The sequence below is a fragment of the Drosophila montana genome, unplaced genomic scaffold (genome assembly GCF_035044405.1).
Source record: "Drosophila montana isolate Dmon_TW-CO22-7 unplaced genomic scaffold, ASM3504440v1 contig_1624_1, whole genome shotgun sequence".
NCBI lineage: Eukaryota > Metazoa > Arthropoda > Insecta > Diptera > Drosophilidae > Drosophila > Drosophila montana.
The window spans coordinates 3,642,855-3,662,925 of record NW_026996559.1 but is presented as its reverse complement, the minus strand read 5'-3'; the positions used below and the strand labels follow the sequence as shown (position 1 = coordinate 3,662,925).

The 20,071-nt window shown below is 43.4% G+C and overlaps 2 protein-coding genes across 7 annotated transcripts in view; one reads left to right on the top strand and one right to left on the bottom strand.

The window, feature by feature from the left end:
• RhoGAP19D (Rho GTPase activating protein at 19D) overlaps window positions 1-17,532 on the top strand; it is a 52,466-nt gene extending 34,934 nt beyond the window's left edge. For 3 of the 6 annotated variants that reach the window (XM_064700073.1, XM_064700072.1, XM_064700071.1), the window contains exons 5-15: window positions 7,051-7,767; window positions 7,840-8,132; window positions 8,217-8,300; window positions 9,210-9,624; window positions 9,685-9,784; window positions 9,850-9,948; window positions 11,548-11,868; window positions 11,930-12,862; window positions 12,929-13,739; window positions 13,801-15,332; window positions 15,395-17,532. In XM_064700073.1, coding sequence (XP_064556143.1) covers window positions 7,051-7,767; window positions 7,840-8,132; window positions 8,217-8,300; window positions 9,210-9,624; window positions 9,685-9,784; window positions 9,850-9,948; window positions 11,548-11,868; window positions 11,930-12,862; window positions 12,929-13,739; window positions 13,801-15,314 — 5,287 coding nt within the window. In that variant the 3' untranslated portion in view covers window positions 15,315-15,332; window positions 15,395-17,532. Of the gene's footprint in view, window positions 1-6,808; window positions 6,971-7,050; window positions 7,768-7,839; window positions 8,133-8,216; window positions 8,301-9,209; window positions 9,625-9,684; window positions 9,785-9,849; window positions 9,949-11,547; window positions 11,869-11,929; window positions 12,863-12,928; window positions 13,740-13,800; window positions 15,333-15,394 lie in introns of those variants that run through there. The other 3 variants (XM_064700074.1, XM_064700076.1, XM_064700075.1) reach the window with 3 other exon arrangements.
• Window positions 17,533-17,907: 375 nt separating this feature from the next.
• On the bottom strand, window positions 17,908-19,258 carry GstT3 (Glutathione S transferase T3). The gene is made up of 4 exons (XM_064700077.1): window positions 19,161-19,258; window positions 18,900-19,055; window positions 18,406-18,828; window positions 17,908-18,347 (listed from the first exon to the last, which is right to left on the bottom strand). The coding sequence occupies exons 2-4, from the start codon at window positions 19,015-19,017 to the stop codon at window positions 18,202-18,204; spliced, it is 687 nt and encodes a 228-aa protein (XP_064556147.1). The 5' UTR covers window positions 19,018-19,055; window positions 19,161-19,258; the 3' UTR covers window positions 17,908-18,201.
• Window positions 19,259-20,071: the final 813 nt, after the last annotated feature.

The window sequence follows — 20,071 nt, the reverse complement described above, 5'->3', positions numbered from 1 at the left end:
GTATATGTATATGTATATGTATATGTATATGTATATGTATGTGTGTATTCCATAACCATCGTCTCCCATTGCTTCGCATCCATATGCATATGTATATGTATATGTATATGTATATGTATATGTATATGTATATGCATATGTATATGTATATGTATATGTATATGTATATGTATATGTATATGTATATGTATATGTATATGTATATGTATATGTATATGTATATGTATATGTATATGTATATGTATATGTATATGTATATGTATATGTATATGTATATGTATATGTATATGCATATGTATATGTATATGTATATGTATATGTATATGTATATGTATATGTATATGTATATGTATATGTATATGTATATGTATATGTATATGTATATGTATATGTATATGTATGTGTGTATTCCATAACCATCGTCTCCCATTGCTTCGCATCCATTTACAGTGTGTGTTGTTGTTGAGTGTACAATGAAATATTTTTGCGCTATGCGCGTGGCACAATTGCTTATAAAATAAAAGAAAGAGCGTTCAGTTCTGTGGTCGTTCGGTGGTTGGGTGGGTCGATGGGTCGTCGGTGGCTTGACGGTAGGTTGTTCGACGGTTGCCCACTCAATAGCTGGGGGCTCTTTTCAATTAGCCCAGCCTGTCTCGTTGCCGCTGCTGCTGCTGCTGCCGCTGCTGCTGCTGTCGCGAGCTTAATATAAATTTCATACATGCATACAAAGTGAATTTTTTTTTTATTTTTTTTTTTTTTTATATATTTCAGTTTAGTCGCATGGACTTTGGGTTGTATTTTAGTTTAGTTGCCGATGGCGAGTGAGTGGAGCGCGTAGATTTCGCATCACAACAAATATAATAAAGCTTGAGCCCAGTGAGTTTCGAAGTGTGTCCGTGTGCGTGTGTGTGTGTGTGTACGCGAGTGTATTGCATTTAAATTTATGTTTCGAATTCGAATTCGAAACTTACTGATCGATATCATCGGGTACGAATTGTAATTGCTTTTGTTGATAACATGAAATGAGTCGTCGATATAACCCACAAATATGGCAATGAAGCTTGTGCTTGCTTGTGAGGGTGGGTGGGGTCACTTGGAAAGTTTTTGTTTTTTTTTTTTTAATAATTGCAGAGGCCTTGAAATCGATGTATTTATTGGATCATAAAGTTCAGAAGTTTTCAATCAATTTTGAGCTAAGCACAACAGCAACAAAAACAACGACTCAAAGCAACAGCTTTTCATGAGCAAATGTTGTACTAAGATTTTTCCAACAACAACAGCAGCAAAAGAAACAACAATGCGCGCTTGTCTCAATTTCTTGGCAGTTATTTGTTTGTTTGTTTTTTTCAAAATTGTTTTTTTCGTTTCTTTTTTTTTTCATTTCTTTTGAATGCGATTTTGCGTTTTGTATTTCGTTTCCGTTGCGTATGTGTTGCCCAAACAATGACACGAACGGCAGCGCTGCCGTCGTCGACGTCGAAGTCGACGCCAATGGGTGTCGCCATTGTCGCTATCGACACCGCTGGGCGCCGTCGCCACCAGCGGCGAAATCGATACCAAAAAAAACCAACAATAAATGCAATGCGAATTGCGCCGAGCAAAGGTAGTGTGAGGGGGGGAAGAGACGAGAGAGTGGGCGCAAGAGAGAGTGCGAAAGAACGGCATATATTGGAAAGGGGGCGTCGGGACGTCGGGGAGGAACGGGTGGTTAGGCACTGTTAACCATTTGGGGGCGGGCCATACTGTGAACTGTTTTTGTTGACAGGTTTCGGCCTGTAGTTTTGTGGCTTATCAAATATGTCAACATTTTTATTTATGACTTGTTAATTGCAAAAAGGCAAAAGAGTTGGCAATACGCAAATCAGACAATAGTCGACCACAACAACAACAACAACAATGAAGAGTTAGTGCATACACAACAAGCAGACAATAAAGCGCGAAATTCCACACACACACACACACACTCACACATACACAGTTTTGTAATGTGTGCATGCATGTATGTATATATCTATGCCTGATAGATACAGCTCATTTCTGTGGCTGACTCTTTACTGATAAGCAGCAGCAACAGCCACAACAACAACAACAACAGCTGCAAGAAATCAGCACAATAGAGAGTCGCGATTCGCGCGGCGTGTCGAATCACTTGTGTTAATGGATCTATGTATTTATTTTTGTACCCTTGTACACGAAGCTTATGCAAAGATAACAATACTTAGATATTAGATACTAGTACATATATGTATACTAGACTATGCCATATCTACTTCTATGTACTAAGTACATAGCTTGAAACGGAGCAGCGTTTGCATATGTACTTGCAATCAACCTTCTCTCTTGCTCTTGCTCATTTTCATGGTCAGGGAAACTGATTTCAACTCACATTCAGCAACTTGTCATCTTCCATGATCAATTGCAGCCTTGTAGAGGGTATTCGAATTTTATCATGACAAGTGCAACGCGCAGAAGGATCACATTAACTATAAACATATGTATATGTATGTACATATACTCGATCTGTGAATGCAAACGAACTCGGCCTACTATAATTTTAGTTGCCAGTCGAATGATTGTTCAGAGATTAAGTTGTATCAAACTTGACCAGACTAAGCTCTAGTGTTGTAGCTTGGTCCTCACATATAGGCAAAATCTCATCAAAATCAGATAACATTATCATAAGGGTCTTACAGAAATAATCGATCATTAGTTTTAGTATGAAAAATTTTGCTGTTTTTAAAACATCTTGAAGCAACTTAGCTCGGAAAAGCTATGCAAATCCCTTTTGCAAAGCGAAAGTATCTTATTCCTGAAGACGTCCGTTAGCCATAAATCCGTTCAAGTAATCAGTTAAAGTATCTTAAAAACACTCAGCAATGACGATCTTAACTATTCTACTAACATCTCTGCAAAACCATATCACATCGGTTTAATATTTCATATGACTCGGCAGGGAAACAATCGGTCGGAAATAAACCTTTCATCTTTGGCGTGTTTTAGTCGCAATATTTTGGTTTTTCGTGCTGATACGATTTGCTCATATGTAGTATATACTTGGAATTATATAAAGGCCAATTTCAATATTTCACTTTTATCTTAAGGATGTATGAAATATTTATGTAGAAAGTAGATTTATTGGGCGCAATTTACACTCTTTGAAAATATACACTTAGCATATTTATACTAATATATATTGCTTCTCTCCTTTTATTGCTCCTGTAGGAACAATCAGTCCAAGATAAAGTTTTTATAGGCAATTTTTTTTTTTGCTTTTTCATGATAAACTAATAAAATTGTCAAACTATGATTTCACTTTTATTCTTATTTTGGAGCCATATAATATAGCTACTATAAACACAGTATTGCCTGGAATTTGAGTTTTTGTAAATAAATATCGTATGCTAAGTGTCTGCCAGGGCATTTAATCTCCGGCATCCTGCTTTCCTTAGTACGATTAGTCTCGTTTAAGTATAAAGCACCCTTGACACATTCCCTTTAAATATGATTAAGCGCATTAATTTGATATAATTATGTATATTATTTTTATATTGCATGAATTTATAACATTTTTTCAAGTCTAAAAAAGGACATGAAAAGCCCACACTCCCCGGTTGCTTTATAGGGAGCACAATACTATATTATATTTATATAATCAGTCAGTCGGTCGGACAGACTATTTTATATATATTTCTGGGTTACTGACAACTGGAATTGGTTTTGAATTTTGTTTGAAGAGATAACTGTGTCACATTCGATATATGTAAATAGATACATTTAGTTTTTGAGTTTGAAACATTAGGAGCATTATTCAGATATTCCAAAAATAACATTTATTACGATAAATATTACTGCTGTTTGGTATTTTTTGTTGGTATAAAAATAGTATAACGTTTAATTAGAAGCTCCTCTGTAAATGGGCAACCTTGTGCCCTCTATCCGGCTTGTTAGCTCAACCAATTCAGCTTAAGTGTAGTTTCTTGTTATTGACACCGATTCTGCGAGTATCTGAAAGTGTTTTTATTTAACTTTAAGCTCGGAGAAGCTATGCAAACCCTCTGCAACGTTTGCATAGCGAAAGTATCTAATTCCTGCCGACGTCCGGCGGCCATAAATCAATTTATACTCACACCAATTTCTGCTCAACCAGGAACTTTTCATTAAAAGGCACTTAACGGCAGTAAACCTGTACTGTTGGCCTTTGCGGCGGCCGGCGGGAAGGTATTAATTGAATTTTCTGAAGTTTTCACCGATGGCCAAGGTCAGGAGCTGGGAAAGAGCTGTTACAGCTACTATTTCAGGAAAAGTTCGATGGCAAAATGTTTGCATCAAGTGCGCTAAATCAATTGGTATCGCTGGCCACTCTCGCATCAGCTCCTTTGTTGCTGTTGTTATCGTCGTCGTCGTCGTTGTTGTTGTTGTTATTGTTGTTATTGCCAGCGGGCAGCCAGGGAGTGCTCGGTTATCCTGCGCATCCTGTCACAACAAATTGAGTTATTTTAAAGGCTTCGACAGCAGCGATGCTTCTGCTGCTGCTGCTTCCAGCTAATTCAATCAAGTGTTGAGTGCGTTCAGGGTGCTGTGGTTGCAACTGCAAATGGGACACACTCACACACAGAGGGAGAGAGCGAGACACATGCCCACACGCGCAAGACTACAATTGCATTTGGCCCCAGCAGTGCCACGTGTGCAGTTGGTCATGTCACGGTCATGGCCATTAGACTACCTGACAGCCCAGAAGCTGTCCGCCCGGCTGCCCGGTTGCCCGGCTGCCTGCCTGCCACTGCCGGGCGGGCTGCATTGTTAAAACGGGCGTCGAGTTTGTATCTTGTCATGCATTAACGCTTGTGCTGCCCCAAACCTACGAACAGAATGTTCTATGCTCCGTTCTCAACCCGCTTGTCGGCCCCAGTGGCAGCTGAAAGTTTTCAGTTCGCATTTTGCAGACAACTCTTGCCCTGTTGTTGTTGTTGTTGTTGTTTTTGTTGTTGTTGTTATTTCCTGAAACTATTGAGAGTGAGCGATTATGTGCACATGCATGTGACAGGCAGAAGCAGGCAACTTTGACCCTGAAAGCAAATAATTACTTGATCAGGACGACGAGCTGAGTTGTCAAGGAAACTACAAGAGAGGCTACTAGAGGCTCCTATAGCTATTATTTCTTCGATATCTCCTCGCGCTTATCCAAAAGAATCAAATTTGAAGCATGTTTCTTTGAGCATATCTCGAAAATTTGAAGAGCTTTTTACACCAAACTCGGTATGTGGGTTCTCTCATGGTATATACAAATTAAAAGTATTTCACTTTTTGGATCACTCTTCGGTTTTTTAAAGGTGGAGTCTTTGGTATATGTACACTCATTAGGATCGGACTGTGAAATACGGAGTTAATCAGGGACGCATTTGTGGAGCATGGCCTAAGGGGAAAAGAAGCACAGCCCTTGCGTGTGCCTGTGTGTGGTTTTTGTGTGTTCAGGGTATCTACTCGTCGGGCACACCCGACTAGAGCACCCTAAGTTGTTGTTGCTACTGCTGCTGCTAAAGCTGTTACTATTATTGGACATGGCCAAGCGCACCTGTGTTCCGAGGCGACGACTGAAATATCTCTATCTGATCCGTTGCAGTCTGAAAGCTCGCGCACGGCAGCACAAAATTCTTAAACAAATACATTCGTTAATAAGCAAACAACAATAAATAACACATTCACAATCCAAACAGTCATCGCAATCAGTGGCTGGGTGGCGGCGGGGCTTGCGGGCTGTGTAGTGGGGCAGAATGGGGCGTGTCGCCCTCGCTGTTTACGCAAATTGCGCAGCTTACTCGTATTTGGCAACGGCGATGTCGTCGTCGTCTTTGTCGTGACCAGCGTATCCAAACAGCTGACGACGTCCAAGCGGATCCAGTCCACATGCCGCAGCAGAAACAAACATTGACGTTCGCGTTACCTTTGACGTCGACTTTAACGCTAACGGCACGCGCCAAAATCCCTCAGCTCCAGCGACTATATTTCGTATGGCCATCAGGTGTTATTACCTTACGCACGCACACACACACTCACACATGTATACATATTGAGTTGCTATATTTCAATATCTTCAGGTAACTTGGCCCTTAGAATCCAGATGTGTATGCCAATTGATGTAATAAATCAAGAAAACTGAATGTAAACCTCTAATGATACAACTGCCAAATGTTATATTACCTACGTGAACAGACTATAGAAGAAGCTAGTAACAAAATTAAGGTAGCTTGTTGTTTTAATCTCTAGGCTTGTTCAGCTATTTTCCGCCCTCGGCATATTTTATTTCCACCCGTTCCACCTTGAACTTCACGTCTCAAATTATATCTTACATATGTATTTTAACATGAGCTTAAAATCGATCGGCTGACATAGAAAGTGCTTCAATCGGGAATGAAGCTTCAAACAGCTCTTTAAAAATTGGTTTGAGACCGATCGTATGTTTAGCAAAAAAGTTGCATTCAACCATTTTCCACTAATTTTTCACACTAGCGGGTAGGATTTGCCATAAACCATGTCTTTGTGTGCATTTACATACATCTCATCTTCCTAGCTCTAAAGAAAAAGTTTTATATGTAAAGGCATCGATGTATGTTTATTGAGTGATTGTGATTGCTATCAATATGTTTTTTTTAGGTTAGGAATATGAACAGAATTGACAAAGATATTTAGATTATAGATTATAGAGAGCTGAATGAAGCAGCTGGCGTCTTTTTATATTTCTTAAGCGATTTAAGTATTTCCCGGAAAAAAAAACTATGACATAAATCGGATGGGGGTGATTAAATCTATAAATATAATGCACTAGTAATGGATTCTTTGAAGTGGGGCTAATTAAACGCCTACGCAATGTTAGCTGACTGCAGCCCCTTAGCCGACTGCAGCCCCTTAGCCGACTGCAGCCCCTAAGCTGGTTGCAGCCCCTAAGGATCAGATTTCGTATGTGGCCAACAATGTAGTTGTCTTTGTCTTTAGTGTTTGTGCCTCTATAATAATAATAATTGTAATTGATTTGTTGTTCTTTTCTGTTTGCAGTGCCAATCAACCGCCAAATCTAACAGTATTAGCAAGCACAACACAACCAACCACGCCCACCGGCCGCCAAACCAAATCGGTAGGGGCCATAAGCCAAGCATTGTACGCGGCGAATGCAAGTGGCGTCGGCGGCAGCGGCAGCGGCGGCGGTGTCGGCGTCGTCGTCGGCGGTGAGAACAGCGACCTAATGATACGACTGCGCGAGTCCATCAAGCAGAAGGAGGAGTTCCTCAAATCGCCGCTACCCTCCGGTGTGCTATCCGCCTCCGCATCCAACGGCAACGCATCGCAGTCATCGCCACAGAAGCAGCAGCAGCAACAACCGGCGCAGCACTTTTTCCCATCGCACACGCCACCAGGAGGCGGAGCTGTTGCACAGCGCGTGCGCCACCAAGTGCTGCACAAACAGCAACAGCAGCAACAGCAGCAGCCGCAGCAGCAGCAGCCGCAGCAGCAGCAGCAGCAGCAGCAACAGCAACAACAACACCTGCACCACCACCACCACCACCTCCACCAGCAGCAGCAGCAGCAGCAGGTTGTACTTGGCTACGACATGTACAACAGCTACGCGAGCAGCAAGCTGGCGCCACGTTCCATAGGTGCAATGCCGCCGCAGCAGCGACAGGTGGCTGTCAGCGTGGGCAGCAATAATGGCAAGTACGCGAAGGAGCTAGACTATTTTGAGACACTGCAGGAGACGGGTGTTACCAACAAGGTGTAAGTGGATCCAACCCGCATGACCTAATTGGCTCAGATTGTTTTGTTAATCCCTCTTATTCTCTCTAATAGATTTGAAAGCAAACTTGTCTCTCACATGTCCAAGGGTTTTGATCCGTTCAAGCCGTTGTCAATCAATACAAGCGCCGCCTCCGAATCGAGCAGCGCGTCGGTTGCGTTGGCAAAGAAGCAGAGCGTTCTTTACGAATCACTTCAGCAGCATCCGTTGCATCAGATGCAATCCAAGTATCAACAGAGCAACACCGCCACCAGCAGTAGCAGCACAGTAGACGGACAGTCAACCAGCCGGATGGAGTTACATAAAGCAACACTTGCAAATGCAACATTTGAGTCGGTGCCTACCAGTAAGTATCCTCCCAATCCCAACGCAACACTCGCTTAAATCACCTAACCCTGAATAAAACAAACATTTCTATGGCTAATTTCAGAATTCAGCAACGTTCCGGAGCACCAGCAGGCCACCAGTTCCTCGCACACGGTGGCCACTTTGGCGGACATTGCTGAGAGTAGCGGTAAGTGTGTCCATATCAAGTATGAACTGGCTCTTGTTGATGCTGAGTGATGTGATCAGTGTGCAGTGTAAATCGCAGATTTTAACAGATCTTTCCCAACTTAAAGTGATAGCTGCAATTAATATATAATTGAATAACGTGTGAGTGAGTCGCTTGAACATTCGAACATTTCTAGGGTAGTTCTTATTCGCAGACAAATTTCGGAGCTGGCTCCATTGGAAATGTGCATCGGTAAAATCTTTTTGTGTGCCTGCATGCAACAGTCAGGAGGAGTGGCAAGAGCTAATAAAGTGAATCGATCTAACCAGGTCCGTCTAAAGGCTTGAAGTTTGAAATATATATTCTTCTTTACCATGCGCAGAAGAAGGTTATATTTGCATACATGTGTACATTATTTTTTTTTGGAATTCACTTTCCATTTTTATAATATCGATAAATATCGATTTTGAAGCAAGGATTCGGAGCTTAGCTCGAGGATTATAAGAGCTAAATGCAGCAAACTTGGTATATGGTCACTTGTGTAGTATATAAAGATAACAAATATTTCGCTTTTTGGATCGCTCGCCGCATTCCTCAATATTTGAAAACAAAGATTTTTGTGCCCCGAATAAAGGATCGGACTGTGAAATCGAAAGTTAATCAATAGTGCAATTCTCATGCAGCAAAGTGAGCAGCTTTCGGCGCGCACTCCTCCGTGTGTATGTGTGTGTTATTGTGTATTAAAAAAGGTGTGTGGAAGGAATCTGGAATAGTTGGCACTCAGTTCAGGGCAACTCGTAAAGCACTTACTTACTTATATTTTCCAAATAATGCAAAGTATACACTTATGAGTTACTTAATTAGTGTACCTTTTCGTGTGCTTTAGATTCTCTTGTGACTATTTTTAAAAATCGAATTCACTTTTTACAGCCGCTGCCATTGTGGAAGCCGCTTCCGCGCCGGGCAACGTGGTGCGTCGCTATAAGCCGCTTTCCTCGAGCTCCTTTGACGAGGGTAAGCCGGTGCGACGCATCTCGTACTTGCGTGCCACCAACAATGAGACGGAGTATCATGCAGAGCCGCCGGCGGATGGAGCTGCAGCCAGTACAACTGCCGCAGCTGCTGTCGTTGCGGCCGCAGCCGCTGCTGCTGCTGCGGCGGCCGTTGTCGAACCGCACAAGACCAAAGCACTGGTGGAGGAGCATCCAGACCCCACGTACGATGTAATCGCTGGCACCGGCGGTGGTCATGAGTTTATCGAAACGCCCAACGGCCTCGAGGATGTACGCTTGTCCGCACATCATGGCAACCGGCGTGCCTCCATCAACAGCGATATGCGCAGCAGGTGAATAATAAACAAGCCAATTAATTACATCTTATTGTAACGGACACCATTTGCACCTAGCATCCACATTGACGCGGAGCTGAATGGCAAGTATGTGCCCAACGAGCTGGAGGCCTTTGAGACGGAGATTGAGATCAAATCCTCGTGCATCAATGGCAAGGTAAGCAGCCAATTGCCCAATTAAGTGGACCTTAACTAAGTGGACCACACAATTCTATTCCATAGCGCATGTCCGAGTACCGTTCGTGGCGTCAGGTTAAATTGGAAATCAAAGGAGATATCCTACGCATCTACTCTGGACGCCATGCCAAGTCGGAGCATAATGTAAGTGCCGCCCTTTCAAGAAGCAATTAATACAATGACCAATATAATTTAAGAGCTTGTTGTCTTTAGTCCCCAAAAACAAAAGGTATCTCTTTTATATGGAAAACAGAACATTTGTGGGACTGCCTGACATCTTAGGGGAACATTTTTTTTATATGTCCTTATTTATTATAAAATATTTGATTCTTTAGCTGGCAACAAGGCTTTGGAAGATATGCAGAATCGATTCCTCCTCTCTCTAAAGAGGGTTTTATAATGTGTAACTTATAGAAAGCGACTTCTTGGACCCATAAAGTGATCCATCTGTTTCTTTGCAAATTAGTCTCTCGGTTTACCAACAGGAAAAAGAGTCGGCAGCTTAGCTCAACATATAGTAGCTGCCATAAAAACGATCGATCAACATAAGTTGCTTGTATGAAAAGGTTATCCTTTTTTTAGATATCTTGAGCAGACTTTGCATTTACAATTTATACAAAGCGTCATACATATGAGCGTAATCTTGTCAATATCGGACTACTATATCAATTAACTTTATAGGAAGAATCGCCCGATAAATAAGTTTTCGTATGGAAAATTTTTCTGTTTTTCAAAGTATTTTGATCTTTTAATTTTTCTCATATAAAGCTATATAAAACTATATCCATATCATAGAGCTTGCGATCAGTATTTGAATATTTCTGCTTCGACTGTTGCAAACTGTAGCTGAATCCGATCTTAAAAATAGCTGAAAACAGGTGAACTAAATAAAAATTGGCTAAAAAACATAGCTAAAATAACTGCTCTACAAAATAACAAATTACTCATCCGCTTTTGCCTTTTATGAATAATAAAAAAAAAAAAAAAATGTGAAAAAGAAATAATAATAATAATAATAATAATATAAATAAATAGCCAGATAGGCGGGCAGCTAGAAATTTAAGACCTCTCAAAATAGCCAAAGTCAGCTAGAAAATAGCTGCATTGGCAACATTTATCTACAGTTATCTGGCTTGAACTTTGCTTTTCGCTGTGTGTGCGTTTGGGGGGTGGCAATAAAAATGTACACTGAGACGCAGAAAGCAATGCACATAACAGGCGAAGCAAAAATGTTGCTGCTGCTTCGACTTGCCATTCCAACGAAATTTCGGAAAATGGCGACTGTCGAAACGCAGCGCATTTCGTCAAGGATTGTTTTCCACCTTGGCTTTGGCTGCGATTTCCGGGAATTTCAGCTAGAGGCAATAAAACTTATTGAAATTTACCAACTATAACGTAAGGTATTCAATTGCCGGCATGCCAAAGATAGCTGATAGCTTTTACGCGTTGCGGTTGTGGGAGGGCTAACATCTTGGCTTGCCTATGCGCAAAACTTTCGGTTTCTATTGCCCCGATTCTGAGGAATTTCCGATGGCGTAGTGGCAAGCTGAGCGATCCCTGGAATCCAAGCCACATTTAAGATATTATTTGCATGCTCAGCGGCTGAAGACATGGCTTAGGTTAACCAGTTTTGATGCGACCATGGAGCCTGCTTGTGCACTGCTTGAATATCCAAGAATATACTGATGATGCGTCTATTCCTTGCTAGAAAAATACCCATTCAATACATATTCCATTTGGCAGGTGATAGAGCTTGATATTAGAAATTTTAAATTCTTTGACGAGTCGCTGGACAAAAAGAAGTACTTGATACGGATGCAGTCGAAGCCGAGCGCCAGCGTCGCTCATTTGGCTACGTTGGGCAACGAGCTGAATTTGGATGATGCGCACGATAAGCTGACCTCGTCGGGCAGCAGCAGCGCCGCCGAGCCGCAAACGCCGGCATTATCGGCTCCATCGTGCGGTCCCTACACCGAAATTCTATTCAAGACCAAGAGCAGCAACGAGATGAAGCGCCTCTTTGGGCTGCTGCAGTGGAAGGATAGCTTGAACTATGATGACGTTGTAAGTGGTGCTCGAAAGCCCAAAATGGCCAATCCTTTAACCCCCCTTCCTTCCTTTCCAGGAGCAGCCTGCAGGCAAACAGCTGGCGGAGCCACAGAAAACAGCTGCCACCTCCAGTTACCTGGATGATGTCGCTGGCGCAGATAGCTCGCCGGTGAGCTCGCACTCGGGCGGTGCCTTGGTGGAGGGTTCCGCTGTGGCTTCCATAGCTGCAGCTGCCACCACCAATGATGCGATATCGCCCGTGATGAAGCTGCGCAAGCCCTCCTCCCACAAGAATGTGCCCGAAAAAGATCTGGGCTCGCCCAAGTCAAAAAACTGGAAAGATTTACTATTTCGACGTGGAGGTGGCAGTGGCGGCGGGGTTGCCCATGCAGATTTGGCCTCACCCTCGGGCTGTGCCAGCAGAACAGGCGGCTCCATTGGTCAGCCCTTGCGCGCATGTCCCATGTCCAAAAGTAACGCCTATGTACCGCATCTGGTGGAGATCTGCACCAACATTGTGGAGACCAAGGGTCTGGGCGTGGTCGGTATTTATCGCATACCCGGCAACAAGGCGGCCATCTCGGAGCTGTCCGAGCTGGTCAACACGAAGGAGTTTTCGTTCGAGAGCTGCGCCACCGATGTCCGATGGGAGGATGTCAATGTCGTTAGCAGCCTGCTTAAGCTATTTATACGCAGCCTGCCGGATGCACTGATGCCGGCCAGCTTTTACATTAATTTCATTGAGGCGGACAAAAAGACGGGCATGGAGCGCATTGTGCTGCTCAAGGACATTGTCGAGTCCCTGCCGCGTCATCCGTACGAGACAATGAAGCATCTGATCAGGCATCTCTGCCGCGTCAGCGACAACTGCGAGGTGAATCGCATGGAACCTAAGAACCTGGCAATTATCTTTGGGCCATCTATTATACGCACACCCAACGACACGCTGGAAACGGCCGTCAAGGATATGAAGCATCAGTGTCGCATTGTCGAGCTGCTCGTCACACAGGTGGGTCCACAACAGCAACAATTCTGTTGACGCTTTTATCAATCGCTATCTTTAATCTGTCCACAGTACGAGTTCTTCTTCGAGGGCGGCAGTCTGCCGGATCTGGCGGACCTGACCGGCGGCGCGGCCGCGCCGAGTCCGGCCCAGCCGCAGCAGACGCAGGAGGATCAAACGAGCATGCTGCTGCACAACCTGTCCAAGATTGAGCGCATCACGGAACGGGAGACGCGCTCCTCGCGTTTCATACCGCAGCTGCGAAGACGCACCCATGGCAAACGCAGCGCCGTCAGCTCGGACACGTACTCCGGCGAGAGTGTACTGGTAAGCGGCAGTAGTCAAGCCCAGCACAATTCCCACTGCACCACAACTACCAACAACACCACCAATACAACCAATACCACAACCACCATCCGCACCACCAACCAAAGACGAATGCAACGCAAGTCTGTGCAGAGCATTTGCGATTTTGGCCTAATCCTGCCCGCTGTTCACTTTCAGTCGCTGGACTACGCCAAGGTGTCAGCGAGCAGCACGACCAGCACCAGCAGCAGCTCGACGCTGCATAGCAGCAAAACTAGCACCACCAGCAAGCTGCTCAGCTCGGCGATTGGCGGCGGCTCATCTTCCTTTGCGACATCCACCTCGTCGAGCACAGCCAAGGCGGCCGCGGCGAGCACCAAAAAGCGCGGCACTGGTGGCTTCCTCTCCAGCTCTAATTCGCGGAGCGCCCAGGCACGCAAGGCCAGCCTGGATGAGAAGGACTCGGCCAGCGTCGACTCAGCTGGCAGCGTTGGCAAGCATGAACAGCAGCGGAGCAGCGTTGACATTTCCATACTTCTCACCGACGATGATTCGAGCAGCCGTCTAAGCGATACGGGTAAGTGCAAGCACTTGAAATACCCTGTAAGACCCACTAATTACTCACTGTCAATGGGCAGGCTCCATGTCGCTGACGACCATCACGGACACGCTGGACAGCAAGCTGCGGAATTTGCGCAGCGGCTCCGAATCGAACGATGAGAACGGTTCGCCCGAATTTCCCAAGAATCGCCGGCACACACTTGGTCAGCCGTTGCACTTGCACTCCGAGAACATTCCCTATGCGGACGAGTCGCCGGAGCGACTGTTCCACAACTTTTGCCCACTGGACGCACCACACTCGTTACTTTTGAGCCGTTCCTGCACGGCCACCAATAGCATTGGCGAGGCCAAAGAGGACAAGCAGCAGCAGCTGCAGCTGCTGATGAAGCCAGCGGTGGCTCCGCTGCCGGCCAGTTTGCTCAAGGCGGCGCACAAGCTGCAGCACTCGGCCACGGTGCCCATACACCAGGGCAGCGCAACGGCGCCGGCTAGTGGCGCTGCCACGCCCACCGCTGGCACCGGCTCAAGCAGCGCCTCAACGCCGCTGGCTGGTACGCCCAGCTCGCAGACGGCCAACTCGATGCAACGCAACTCGTACGGAAGCAAGAATCTTCGGTTCAGCAGCTCGCTGGCCTACGAGCGGGGCATTGGTGGCGCCGGCTCCGAAGATGACTCGGAGGGCTCCACCACCAGTGACCCCAAGGAGAAGCTCCTTATGGCCACACCCTCGCCATCGTTTTTTCTTGAGCGCTACAATAAAAAGCGGCGCGATCATCGGCTCTTTCGCAGCGCCAGCTTCAACTGTCGCAACTACTCGACGCGACACATGAGCAGCAGCAATTCGGGCAATTCGGCAGCTGCTGCTGCTGCTGCTGCTGCCGCCGCCAACTGTTGCTCCCCCACATCGTCGTCGTTGGCGTGGGCACATGCCGCTGCCGCGCTCACCAAGGACGAAAAGACTGACATGAATCTGACCAAGAAGCGGCAGATACAAAACAAACAGAATCGCTCAATCAAGCGGCGGCACACGGTGGGCGGCCCGCACGACTATGCGGCGAACAATGCCGGTGGAGGTGTCGGTGGTAGTGGCGGTGGCGCCGCTGCCGGTCATGATCTGACCGCCATCAACTACAACCATCATAATCGGCACCATAAGCAGCAGCTCTTAAAATTGGGCAGCGCCGCCGGTGGGAGCAATGGTGGTGCAGCTGCTGAGACAACAACTACAACGACAACCACCACCACAGTGTTGCGTAGACTGGGCGCAGCTGCGGCCAGTGCAAGTGCCAGTGTGAGCGGTGTCAATGCCGAGGCCAATGTTGCGTTGCCCGTTGTCGTCTCCGGTTCCAGTTCGGGCAACAACAACAACAACAACAGCAACAACAACAACAATTCGCCGCTAAGCGATGGCAGCAATGGCAACAGCTCTGCCAGCGGCGGTGGCGGCGGCGGCGGCGGTGTCAGCGGCAGCAACAGCAACAGCAGCAGCAGCTCGTCAAGCCACAGCAGCAGTGGCGGCGGCGCTGCCGGCGGTGACCAAGTCTTGGAAGTGGGCATACGCATCAAGAACATGAACAGAGCGCGCTTCTAAATGGCAGAAGAGGAGCAGGTGCGTGTCCAAATGAGTTAAAATTCGATATAATTTAAAGCTCATTTGTGTCTCGCTTCCAGCTAAAATGAAATCAAAGGAAAAGCTCAGAGAGAAAGAGAGAGAACGAGAGCGAGAGCGAGAGAGGGAGGCAGCGCGAAAGTGTGAGAGCATATATTGGAAAACATAAGTATTAAAAGCGAAGTATATAAAACACATGCGATAGTATTTTAAAGGAAATTGTGGCTGAAGCACACACAAACAAACAAACAGACACACATGTGCATACATACACACAACCCATCCAAAACAAACCCAGGCCCACACTCACGCGACACACACGCACACACACATCGAGGGAACAATGGAAAAGCAAAAGTAACGATAGGGACAGCGCGTCTTAAAGAAAAAAGATATATATTTATATATATATTTATATACATACAAAACTATTTTGTAAAACGTATACAAACAGTACGGAATATGCTTAAACCATATACATGCATACATATATTTGCAAAATTATCATACACAGATACACACAACACACCCACAGAGAGACATACACACACATATACAAACATATTTATATACACTCATACAATTGTGCGTATATGCACGGATATGTGTAAGCTTAACTTGGGCAACATTTGATAGCCATATATAAAAATACATAGTACATACATATATATATATATATATATATATACAAAACTATATACATACACATATATATGTATATATGTTTGCATATATTTAAACGTAATCCAAACAATGTCGCCTGCCTAGAGCAGACACACAATTTAAAAGAGATAGAGACAGCGAGAAAGTGAAAGTGAAAGAGAGGGGGAGAGAGAGAGAAAGAGAGAGTTGGCACCGTCTTGTGGCAGGCAGCTGCTTTGTATGAACTGCAACGTATTTCGGCTGTATGCATGTAGTTGGTTTTTTTTTTTTTCATTGTTTGTACCTGTACCTGTCTATGCCTATGGGTAGCTTCTAGTGCGTAGATGCAACACTTGTTGGTGCCTTAATTGCTTTGCTTTAAAATTTGTTAGTGACATGATTTAGGGAATGCACTGCCCGAGGGCCCAGCTGGCCACATCGGTGCTCAATTGCCAATTGGCAGCAAGTATATGTATGCTATATATATATTTATTTATGTGTGTACATATCTATGCGTTTGGTGCTCACGTGTCATTAGTTTAAGAGTCGGCCATACTTCGTCATATGTTAACCGTCAGTTAGGCCCAACATCAGTGGGCCTAACTAAGCCGGGCTCAATGCAGCTGCCTGTTTGCCAACAGAAGTACGCAGTCGTTAGTGAGTGGCAGGCGACAAAAAAACAGGTGCACATAAGCAGAATACGCAACAATTTAAACATTTCGTTCAAATAATCCTTTTGACAAACAAACAAATTACTAAAATTATATACACATATATTTCAACAATTCAGCAATTAGTATAAAAGGGCATTACGTATACATTTTAATGTATGTCAAATATTAAAATGTTATCGTAGAAGACGTTTGGTATTAGGTCAAAACGCATACAAGTATCCATTATAATTAAAATATACACACACACATATATACATACACACGTTTACACACATACACACACACACACACACACATATTTTTTGTATTATTTTAAGTTGAATTCAACGCAAAAAAATATACATGCATATATAATAATTAAGTGAATGTAGTCTAGAGTTGTATGTAGTTTTATATATACACACGCACACATACATGCACACATGTGTATATATTTAGAAATATATCTATATATATATATATATTTACATAAATATATCCATATTGTATAGTTTTTTTTTTGTATATACCAATTATCTTTTATTTTACTTGATTTGATTCTAATTTCTGAATTCTGATTTTTTTTCAACATACAATTTTAAATATACATATATATATATATATATAAATACATTAACGTATAGTTTTTTTTGTAACCCTACTTTTATTTATATATATTATGTTTTGTTATCGCAAAAACTGAAAAAAAATTGTTGCAAAATGTTAGAAATTCAAGCGCGTAACGTTGCTATATATATTATATTATATATTATTAATATTTTTTATTAGTTTTAGGTAGTTATTTTTTAAAATTGTATTTTTTTTTTTAAATAAATGTGAAATTATAAAAGCAACAATGACGACACAATAAAAAAAATCATAAGAGTACTTATAGAGCTAATTAATCACTCTAAACTTTTCATATAGCTTAAAATCGGGGTACAAAAATGAATCTGCAATTACTCGAGTGAAAGAATATACACCTAACCTCTTATTCGCTTTATGTTGGGTATATACAAGGGCTGCAAAACCAAAATTTGGCTGGCTCGGTTCATGGTTCACCCACACCCTGTCTTCAGGTTCGCGTTGTAAGCCCAGGATTTGGCACAAACCTTGTTTTCTTTTAATGTGACAACATATTGTTATATCCAAAATTTCTATAATAAAAAGTTAATTTACAATTAGCCCTGTGTTCTGAAATTATTGCAAGCCGTGCATATTTTTATATACAAAATGCGGGCTATGTTAGATTTCTAGCCAAAATTGACATTTATCTAATATTAAGGTTCAGTTCGTAGTGTAAATATATTGAAATTCAGGGTTTGAACTGGTTTAGCTCGAAACTGGGTTTCAATCTGCCGAATTCCATAATTTTTGAATTACCTTAAATCAAGGAGTTAAAATTGATAATCTTTAAAAGCCCAAAAAAAAGTTTTCTCTTTGAATTGGAATACTTAATATATGTTTAACATCTATAAATACTTAAAATATATTACAATATATAAATATAAACGATGGATGCAAGTACACAGCTATTTACAGAAAGTATTACATCATCTGCCATATGGAATGCCTTAGAGCTTGGCTTGTGGGCCCGTGCCCGATATTTTGTACACGAACGAGTGAGCGACATCGTAATGCGGATTGCAGCTATGCCGCACGCGCTTCAACCAGGCGCGAATCTTGGGATACTTGATGCGCACATCATAATCGGCCATTCCTATGGAGAGGATTGGGAGTGAGCAATCCAATTATATAGGATTAGACAATTGACTTACGTGTCTGTTCAATTTCGCAGGCTGCGAATATGTCGGCAACGGTGAGCGCTGGTCCGGTGAGGAACTCACTCTTGGCCAGCCACACCTCCTCAATGATGTCCAGATTGCGCTCCATGTGCATGCGCAGCGTCTCAATCTTCGCCTCTGTGGGTGAACGTCCCGTCAGCAGCGGGTCAAGCCAGATGGTGCGAAAGTACAGGGCGCAAGTGACGCGCAGCGTCATATGCTGCCATTCGAGGAACTCATCAACGCGCGCCTGCTCTACAAAATACTTGGGATACAGCTGCTCCGGTATCTTGCCCTTGGCGCTAAGGTAACGCAATATGGCCACGCTCTCCGCCAGCTTATAGCCATTGTCATTGATGCAGGGTACACGCTGGAAGCGATTAATATTCTGCTTGAACTCTTCTGTCAGATGCTCGCCTGCCATGTGCAAAGTCCCATTATTAAAGAAATTCATTCCACTTTAAAGATAAGTTTAAACGAGCACCCACCATTACGCAGCGCCACGATGCAATCCTCAAACTGCATGCCACTCAGCCGGAAGATGATGAACAGCGCCCGCGAGGGCTGCGACATCAGATCGTAATAGAACCGCAGCGGAGAAGTCATCGTCTTGCTTTCCAGCTTTGTTACCTTGCGTTTTGCAACTGTAAATATATTTGGCTATATAAACAACAATTCCCTGGCAACAGCTGATCAGCTAAGCCCACCGCCCAATAGCCGGTACAAAGATCACGTCGCACACTACGCACCTTTGATCGGAGATCCAACAACAAACAACCTACCGAGACGCAAAGAAAGAGCGACCTGTTAGCTACGAGCACATCTGACAACTGGTTAGCACTCGCGAGCACGCATTAAACGAAAGCACAAAAGCTTCCGCTCGAAGAGAGTTTTCTAAGCTTTCCAATGTGCACTTTCAAAATCAAATATTTGCCTGTAGTTGCAAGCTCTCTGCGAACTTGTTGATAAAAGTTTGAATTCACCAATAATCTGTCTTGCTCTCTGAGTATAGAGTACTTTACGGCTTGTACAGGCTATTAAAGTTCGCGTTATGTATGTGTATGTGTCGGCATATAACGGCTTTAGCTCAAGCTTTTAACTTTGCTTTTCACGCCCCCGCTCGCTACTGCAAATCGAATAAGTCTTGATATCTCTCGGAACTTGTAAATTTCTCTCAAAGATAAGCTTAAGTACACAATACTAATCGAAGATTTTTATTGCTTTTTTTTAAATTTGTTTTGAGCTTTCAGTATATCTGGAATCAGGCTATTTGTTTACTCTTCGAATTATTTGAACGAATCGAACGAATCGATTTACAAAAACCTGCAATTTGCAAGGATCTATTGCATACATGTAGTATGTGCCTAGTTGTATATTTCTCAGAATCCTGAAATGGACGTTATCAATTTTCCTATACTTGGTAGTTCCTAGAGACTCCTAAAAAGGTTTCGATATGTTGGAAACTTTGAGAGGAAAAACTTTGTTTTACAAAAACCATTCTTTCACTAGTAATGAAAATTGAATTTAAGCAAATATTGTTGATATGCATATTTTTTAATTGGTTCACTGCGCTTTAACTGAATTTCATTGATAAATAATATCTGAATATAACTTCCAGCACACAATCTGAGAGTGTGCCTTGGCCACGTTTTGAATGATA